Source organism: Pimephales promelas, chromosome 18, assembly GCF_988280905.1.
Source record: "Pimephales promelas chromosome 18, fPimPro1.hap1.1, whole genome shotgun sequence".
Taxonomy (NCBI): domain Eukaryota; kingdom Metazoa; phylum Chordata; class Actinopteri; order Cypriniformes; family Leuciscidae; genus Pimephales; species Pimephales promelas.
Window position 1 is genome coordinate 31208950 of NC_142786.1, and position 10079 is coordinate 31219028.

Consider the following 10079-nt stretch of genomic DNA (forward strand, 5'->3'; position numbering starts at 1 on the left):
TACATGAATTAAATGTAAAATATATTTTATAATATTTTATAAAAATATTAATTATATTTTATTTTATATACCTGTTTTTGTAAGGGTGCACTATGCTTTACATTTTACCAAGTAAAATGGACAAAATAAAAGTATACTCCCTTAATAGTGCAACCAGAAATGTTGTTAATTCAGAGCTCGCATTATAAGATCTGTAAATTTGCATAATATAAAAGAGGAAAACAAATTACGCTGATGACTTTGCTCTCCAATCTGTTATCATTAAATATGATTTTTTTTATATTCCAAAATATATTCAAGTGATTTCTTGCAGATTTATAGGTTTAACTTTGCTTAAGTGCAAAAATAATACAGTTAACTATAAGTATACACTGTTATATTTATACTTGACACATGTACCTTGAACTGTATTTTTAACTCTTTCTTTTTATTTATTTATGTGTATTGTTGGTCTTATGTATGCATGTTGAAATACAAGCAACACATATTTCAAAGGGGATAATACAAGTAATCAATCAATCAATCAATTTGCAGTCTTTTTTATCGTCAGACCAAGTTCATAATTTAGGTTGGTTGGGGTGACAAATGATTACATTATGTATCAATACCATAGACTGTAAAAAAATAGATTAATACAAAGGTGTAAGGTCCAGTATAAATAGTTTCAAATCAGTAGAGTTGCTGTAAAAATGGACAGCAAAAGCAGGTGTGCATGCACTTCATCTCATCAAACATCCTGTTATGCAGTTTATGTCTAACCACAAGCATACTGAAGGCTACAACAAGAGGCCACACATTGTCTTTTTACATGCACTGTGGTTTTTCAACCCATCACAGGAAAATATGCATATGAACAATCTCACGAGCTCATGTTTTACTTTCACAAAAAAGCTATAGAATTACAAAAGACTATAAAATTGGTGCCACTCTCTTAAGAGCATGATGCCATTAAGGTTGTATTTTGAATTAGCCTATTTTCCTAATTCCGGACAAATATAACTTATAAAAAATGTCACATCAAATGAACTAATCTGGAAAATGGTCTAAGTGTGATGGTCTACAAAGAGGCATGATTTAAGAGGACAGATTTGTATTAGGAGGAAAAGTAAAAAAAAAACACTTAAAATAACAGAAATATAGACAGAAACCTACATTTTCTAAGAACAGGTCATCTTTTTTTGTATTAAGGCAATATGTTTCATTTTCTAACTTTTATTTCAGTCATTTTTAACACACTCCAAACTTCTCCACTAATAGCACCCTAAAAAAGAAAAAAAGGCCATGTGAGAATGATCATTGCATGGGTTATTATTAGCTGTTGCACATAATTCATACAAAATTCTGCTTTGCTTTACCTTTATTCTTTTGATGGACTCGTATCCTGTCCCTGACTGATGAGATCCCCAGAGAAACACTGGACAAAATTTAAGATCATAAAATATAATTATTTAAAGTTAGTACAAATTTTGTTTGGTAAAAAGGTTTGCAAAAGCATAGTTTTGCATGTAAAATATTTTGTCTAATCGAATCTGCTGTTCAACAATAGTTTACTGGTCAAAAACCACGAAATAAATCCTACGTACAAAAAGGAAAACACACTAACAAAACTTCATAAAGTTCCATCATGACCTTTCTCTCTTAGTTTATTGGTCATTAAACATATATTTTTAACTGCTCAATCCTGAAATCAAATGAAAGAGAGTCATGTAATACATAAACACAGCTATTTTCCATTCCAATACATTCATAGTGCCAAGCTCCAAGAAAACTTTTGAAACAGGCAAAACAATGTCAAATTTCAATAACCACATACTTATACTTATATTTTTTCCCATTTAATATTATCTTAAGCCTTGTTCATATTGTATAATACATATTTAGAGTTTGCTTATTAGTTAATTATTCATCTCACTTGAATTATAAAATAGTTGTTTTAAACAGCGGAAGACATAGTTCAGTCTCCACAATTTTCTGCCTCTTACCATAACAGATGAACTCTCTCTCATTGTGTTCTGTTTGCCTGTTAAAGGGATAAATATAGACACTTTTATTTAGTGTTTGCCGTTTTTTTTTTTTACTTTTACTTATTGCTTTACAGCTATTATTGCATATTATATATTAGAATACAACATAAAACAGTTTGAAAGGGCATATTACCATATGAAATTTTGCGGTGGGCATCTTTTCTTGTGAGACTGAAAACAAAAACAGTTTGGTGAAGTTGCTTCAATTACATTCACAAAATAAACTTTATGAAGTTTATATGGTAGAAGTTGAAATACTGACCCTCTGTTTTTTTTGTTCACCGACATATCTGTGAATTTAATGAAAATATGTAATATGTAAAAAATATGCCACAATGTATCATATATCGGCTAAACAACATTACCAAAGCATGTGCCTTATAATTAATGCAGAATTGATTGATGTTACTTTAGTTTTAAAGCATATATCCTAATAATTTTGGCTCTGCATTTTTTTATGAATTTTCCACATTTATATATTTCCTTCAAAATATTTAACAACATGAATATTCTAGTAAGTAAAATTCTTCTAATATGGACTTTCTGAAGACTTATACAAACTTATTTCAATAGGTCATTTATCAACATAAATGAACATTCAAGGTTATGTTGGATTGTTTGTCAGACAACTTTACTCAGTAAAGTCCAATCAAACCTGAAAAAGGCCCAGCCAGCAAAACAAAACTCATTTTTAGGCATTTATTTTGCAAATTCAATCCTCAATCAGTGCAAGTCCCAACTATTTAAGGTATATATATTTAAACATCCTCAAAATCAGAAGCACCAAATTCTCACCTCGGTACAATCCTACAGCCATCATGACTGATATAAGTATGGTGAGGAGCGCTGCCACGCAGCCGGCGTACAGAAGCCAGGAGAAGATTGGTTGGGTTTCTGAAATATAGCAATGAGCAGAGTAATTAATACATATGCTTAAGTTAATTAATAACTAAAAGCAAAATGCAGTGCAGTGTTCTGTATTCTACTTTAAACGGTTATCATTTCTTTACTCATTTTCATCAGTTTTCAGAGTTCCAATTCAACTTTCTTCAACAGTAAGTTGAATAAAATCAATTTAGTCGGTTGACATTTTTAAACTTAATCGGTGTAGACCTGTTATTTTTCCTGATGTGTTTCTCTGAGATTTTTATAATTTACCTGCACCGTATCGCATCAGAGTTTTGGACGTGTTTATGCCATTATATTCAGCAAAGCATTGGATTTCATCGGCTTCTGTCCACTCATCTGCAGAGATAGAGAGATGAGCACGCTTGAATTGTGTGTCTGAATCAGTGGAGTTTGTCCAGCCGAATTCGGTCCATGATCCGACATGCGTTTTCTCTCCAATCCTCCAGAACACCTGCACTTGAGACGGGTCAACTCCGGTCACCAGACACTGCAGTGCTACCGATGATGAGCCAGTGTCTGATACTGAGTATAAGATGGACAGTTCTGGTTCCACAACAGAGTGATCTACAACACATATCACAGCAAAATGTTATCTGATATAGTGACCGTGACCCATAGAAAAGCTGATGAGATTTAACCCCAGATTTACCTGTTACGATCACCCTGCTTCCACTGCCGACAATAGCCATTGAGTTCTGATGGCTAATGCAGTAGTACAACCCTGAATCATTAGTCATTACATTTGTTAAAGTAAGAACGCAAGTTTTCTCATCATGTTGAAGTGAGCCAGACATCACCGGTGTGAGTTTACCAGTCCGTAGGTTCAGCTTTTGCCATACTGCAGCAGAATAGCAGTAAGAAACTTTCTGCTCAAATGTACATTTCAATTTTACAGTGTCACCAACTGAGACGTGTTTGAGCTCCGGTGTCTGAGACACGAGGAATGAGCAAGCAGCTGAAAAACAAGAGAATAACATTTTTTAATGAAATATGTCTGACATTATGACTAGAATATCAGATTAAATAGTTGCTCTTTAAAATGAATGAGGTGAGATTCTTAAAATAAAAGCAAAAACAATAACTTACTGCGTGAAGCCAAAATGCAAACACACAACCATATCCAACAATGCGTCGAGGTGCTCATGTCTGCAGTTCCAAAGATCTGAAAGAAGTTAGATGTATGCCACTTTTAACTAAACACGCCAATCTTAACGCCACCCAGTTTGACAGAACATGGCCTGCAAGGAGAAACAAAAGAAGAAAGAATGAATCCAGTAAGAAGTACTCAGTGGGTGGACCTTTTAGCCCATATGACTCACTTGTGCAAAAGATACACCAAGATTGTAGATTTTACATTGTACATTACAGTTTTCAGGTGTGCAGCCCTCAAAGGTGTTAAATAATTAGTCAACATGTTGCCAAAATTAAATAGCATTTTTACTTCTTGCATTTACTTTGGTGTTTGCAGGAAACAGGGCCATGCACTTTTCTTAGGACTCCTAGAACAGAGCTTCTCAAACCTGTTGGAGACCATTGCACATTTCGGAAGTCTAAGACTTCCGTGGGGTCAGGTTTAAAGGGATAGTTCACTTTGAAATTAATTTTTTATATGTTTTAGCTTACCTCAAGGGCATCCAAGATGTAGGGGTCTTTGTTTCCACAGTATTTTCAATTTAGATATTTTTCAGTCAAACCGTTGTTGTCTATCAGTCATACACTGGAGGCTAAGGGGGTCCATCAAAAAGCATGCACAGAGAAGTCAAAATTAAACATGATTTAATGACTCGTAAATTTAAGTACACGTTGATGGCCTAAGACACGAAACGAGCGGTTTTTGTGAGAAAACGAACAGTATTTATATCGTTTTTACCTCGTGTAATCACAGTGATCTGAATCAGCTGTGCATGTCCAACTGAACCGAACTGAATCAGTTCAATGTTACGCCGGAAGTGATCGCTTGCGTGTGACGTCACTCTTTGTTTATACAGAGATTTCGGAAGTTTTACCTTTTACTAAACATATTTAGATATACTGAAATCGTCTTCCATTGCGGTTTCCCGTAAATCTAAATATGTTTAGTGAAAGGCAAAACTTCCGAAATCTCTGTATAAACAAAGAGTGACGTCGGCGCGCAAGCGATCATTTCCAGCGCATGTGCAGACCGAAGCGCCCGTGCCGTCATTTCAGTTTGTCATGGCTATGATTACAAGAGGTAAAACGATATAAATACTGTTCGTTTTCACTATAAATACCCACTCGTTTCGTGTCTTAGGCCATCAGTGTGTACTTACATTTACGAGTCATTAAATCATGTTTAATTTTGACTTCTCTGTGCTTGCTTTTTGAGGTGAACCGATTGAGGACCCCCTTAGCCTCCAGTGTATGACTGATAGACAACAACCGTTTGACCAAAAAATGTCAAAATTGAAAATACTGTGGAAACAAAGACACCTACATCTTGGATCCCCTTGAGGTAAGATAAAACATATCAAAAATTAATTTCAAAGTGAACTATCCCTTTAAGAAGCACTGTCCTAGAATGACTGCTTATGCAGTTTTCAGTTACTAACTTGAAGTTACTAAAGCCTGTCACTATTCGTTCCTAGATGGCAATGCATGAGGCTGAAAAGGAAGTTGTGCTGATGTGGTATTGCTAAAACAAGAGATCAGGTTGGATTTCTCAGGTTCATATATATATATATATATATCACTATTGCATTTTTGTGTGGCTTGGTCTGTATTGCTCAAATCTCCAGATTTTTCTCCTGAAAGGTCAACAGATTGAGCAGGTGTTCTGTTTGTCGGTTGACTCTGCTGTGTCTGACAGTCTGCTGTTATTCTAGATGCTGTTACTTGTTTTGATCTAACCTCACGGGTTTGAGATGAAAAGAGGAGTATGGTGAGAGAACAACAACCAGTGCTGAACGCCCACACCTTCGCTCGCAAACTGAGTCTAAAACATTTCCCCACCCTGCACTTCAAATATGTGCAACGTCATGGTAAAATTCCATTCTATAAATATCAAATATATTTCTTTACATAGAAAAAAATACAATTATTTAGGGCTGTCAAGCGATTAATCGCGATTAATCGCATCCAAAATGTGTTTTTGTATATGTATATATAAATAAACACACATGCATCTATATTTAAGAAAAAAAAATATTTATGTATAAAATATTTATATTTATATGTAATATAAATTATATATAAATCTATATGCAGTATATACATGACAATATTTCATAAATATATGCAAGCATGTGTTTGTATTTTATTTATATATAAAATAATTATACACAGTGCACCCACATATATTATGTAAACACAAACTTTTATTTTGGATGCGATTAATTGCGATAAACCTAAAATTATTATGCCTGTCTTGAGTATTAAGAGTTTTGTGAAAAATGTAAATTTGCTTTCTGAATGTTGATTTTCTCTCAACAATAAGCGAATCACCAAAATATAGGCTACTGATTTTTACAAACCAGCTTGTAAAGTAATTTAAGTCTATAAATAAGTAAAATTACAAATAAAAAATGTATTCATACATCACTACAGGCTATATATAAGCAATTAAGGGTCTATATGGTCAAAAATACATTTTCAAATCATAACACCAATTTGGTTATTTAGGATTTATGGTACATGTGTTAAAGTGATTATGTTTACACCAATTTTTTGGGTATACAGTATTTTGTTTCAGTAAAAAGTTTTATATGAATGTAAAGCCATTGGGTCACTTTGAATGGACATCAGTATGTGAAAGTAAGCAGGTTTAGATCAATCTGTTTCATGAGAGCCTGATGTCTACATCCTGCTGTGTATTGCACCTCTTTACTTCTAACCACACATTCAGATGACAACAGAAAGGCTACAGCAGAAAGCACGCATTGTCTTGCTTCAGTGTGGTTTTCAACCCCTCACAAAAGCATATTCACAAAATCTCAAATATTAAATCTCAAATATCTTAACCATGCAGCTTGTTTTAAAAACTTGATTTTGATTTGTTTGCTAAGAAATAAAGAAAAAGCGAAATAGGTTTAGGGATTATTGTTGATTTTGTTACAGCCTGTTTCTTGCTTAAAGTTCATGGGCTACTCGTTGACACAGCTTCACACACACATCGGATAGTGTCAGGCATTTTGATTCAGGTCAAAATAGTTTAATTTGATTTACTCTCTCTTTAAGAGTGCAAAATGCATGTTACAAACTTAAGACATCTTAAAGTTTAAATGTAGTCTTTCATCTAATTCTGGTTGCCATGCCGTTCTTTGAACGCCAAAATGGCATGTAGGGCCTACAGCTTAAAAAAGTTAAATGTAATTTAACAAAACTACTACAAAATTAGTAGGCTACGCCTAATTCGCTGTCTTTGTGGTAGATAAAAGCTTTTAATAATAAAAAAAAATCACTAAATATTCCATTCTGTAAGAATTTAAAATGTATTTAAATGAATTAAATAAATAATGGAGAAATTGAAGAACGACACACCTTTTAGTCTACTGTGGACCTCATGGCATTTTTGATCAATTCTGGAATAGTCTGGTGTCCAAGCACAACATTCTAAATATGACAGGTGTAATGTGAACATTTTATACGACAGAAAAAAGAATAAGGATTCAATCCTCATTATTTTGGGGGGAAGAAAAAGATCTCATCTTTATAAGCGATCGCGTCCCCATCAAAGGCATGCCCGGCACGATGCGCAATGAATTTGAGCGTATAAAGTAGCCTATGATAAATGCACGATTAAAAAGACGTTCTCACTAGTCATACCTCTGGTGATGGATGTCACTCACTATTAGCCTACAACTCCAAAGAATTTTGGAAGACTGTCTTTAATCACACTTGCCAACCACTCTGCTCGAGTAGGCTATCCAGAACATCTGAGTGAACATCACCAGACACGGAAAAATTAAATTAAAATAAAGTGGCTTAAATAAACAGGTTTTATTCGAGCACATTTATTACAGCCATTAATAAACTACACAACAAAACACGTTTGCGTTGTCATCGTTGAAAAGCGCAAGGAACCATTTGCGCGCAAAAGCCAGTTTTGAGGTCGGCGCTAAGCCTCAAATCTTCTTTGCTCATATTACTAATCTTACTACCCGCTCCCTGTCGTGCTCGATCCTGACCTACAGTAGCCTACCTATTAGCCTATATCAATGAAAGCCTGAGACGAGTCGTTATTTAACATATGAAAACATAGCTTTGCAAATGTTGTTTAATAGGATAGCTACCAGTCGGGACATCATTTCAGAGAGCCGCAAAAGTAATCACTTGGTTCTCAAGTGAATAATGAGATCTACATTTAGGCTGCTTAAATCCACACTGATTGCACAGACGGGACAAGGGCGATGACAGGACAACTCTCACAGTTCTGTTCCCAGGGGCGAATATTGCTGCGTTAGTGGGCAGATTTGATAAACGTTCGCTATCACGGATTTGGTGAGTTTTAGTGTTGCTCCGAGATAACACATGCATTTATACGCATGGTTTAGTTTAGATGACTATATATATATATATATATATATATATATATATATATATATATATATATATATATAGCCTATATATACAGGCCTTCACTCTTAAACATATTATTGTATCTCTGATACTTTTTTGCTTTCTGCATGTATAGCCTATCCGTGCTAAGCAAAAAAGAAACGGCCCAATGACAGCGAACTTGCTGTCTTAAAAAAAAGTCACGTGAATGCATGATTTAAAAAAAAAAAATTATTATTGGCTAAATAAGCCTTTAGCTATTTACTGTAAAAAGATTGGATGCAATTTCAACTTAAATTAGGACTACATTAAACTGACATTAAAAAATGAGTTGAATCTTGTATAACAAAAAAGTTTTTAAAAAAAATGCTTAACAACATATATTTTTTTACGTTAAATCAAAATGTAAAACTGGTTGTCACAACTTACTGCTCATACTTTGTTTGGTTATATTTATAGGCCAAGTACGATTTCATCAAATATATTACCTTTTTTTTACAGCCAACAATTCTCACCTCTGAGGTAGTTCATAATGCAATGCATGTAAAATGTAATAAGTTGACTTTACTTAGAAAAAGTGTGGAAACCGATTGCCTTAAAATTTCTAAGTGAAGTAATGCATTGCATTCATTTTTTAGTTGGCACTACTTACTAACATTTGTATTGAAAACTTGTCAATCAGGTATACTCAAGTACTGTTGAATCAAAATCATTGTATTAACTTCTCATTAGGGTTCACGTTACTGGTAAAATATCAGGAAAATGATTGCCTTAAAAAAGCAAGTGAATTATTGTTGTATTTTGCATGCTGAATGTTGTGTGACCGCAAGCATGGTCAATTAAGATTGTCTCAAAGGGATTATACTGTATAAACCCAATTAAAAGTTTCACACGGTGTTTAGGACATAAGTGTTAACAACAGAATTATAAAAGATCATGAATTGAAAAAAAAAAGATAAATAAAAACGTTTACGTTTATAAGCACAAATAACTGTAACAGTAGGCCCATGACTGTAACAGTAGGCCCATGTTTGAGTCTACTCGACCCCTACAACTGACTGAAAACCCCATCCCTTAAAAATAATTTCCTTTGATAAAATTAACTATAACCATTAAATGCTTTATAAAGTGTACTTTTTCACAAAGCTTTGTATAATTCTTTAAAATGAATAATCCGGCATTGAAAGATGCTGTGAAGGAACCAGTTAACTGTCTTATAAGATGGTCTGTGTTTTTTCTTGAATGAATGAATGAATTATTGAACACTCCAGTTTAGGCCTTCACTCTTAAAAAATATTATTGGCATCTCTGATAGCCTACATCTTCGATAACTTTCCATTGCACAGATAGTTCTTTATAGTAAAAAAGGGTTATTTAGATGATTTAAATATTGGCTAACGTAAAGCATAGGATAAAAACACTAAGAGAGGAAAAAAGCCTATTTGAACAGTTCACTTGGAGAACCCAAAACAGTTCTTCTTTCTTTGGAATTATAACAAAAACCTATTTGCGATGGTTACATTTTCTCTCCAATCTTTATTTTTTAAGAGTAAGTGTAAAAAAATTATTTAATTTTTAAAACGTTTCTCACAATAGGAAGACCTCAAAATGGTTATTTTATGCCATTCCTTT

General features: G+C 33.7%; 1 protein-coding gene across 1 annotated transcript; it reads right to left on the bottom strand.

Moving 5' to 3' along the window:
• Window positions 1-519: 519 nt before the first annotated feature.
• On the bottom strand, window positions 520-4217 carry LOC120485140 (immunoglobulin kappa light chain). The gene is made up of 9 exons (XM_039680685.2): window positions 4020-4217; window positions 3583-3888; window positions 3183-3497; window positions 2820-2918; window positions 2287-2314; window positions 2158-2195; window positions 1983-2020; window positions 1356-1414; window positions 520-1261 (listed from the first exon to the last, which is right to left on the bottom strand). Exons 1-8 carry the CDS (start codon window positions 4075-4077, stop codon window positions 1358-1360), a joined length of 939 nt encoding a protein of 312 aa, XP_039536619.2. The 5' UTR covers window positions 4078-4217; the 3' UTR covers window positions 520-1261; window positions 1356-1357.
• Window positions 4218-10079: the final 5862 nt, after the last annotated feature.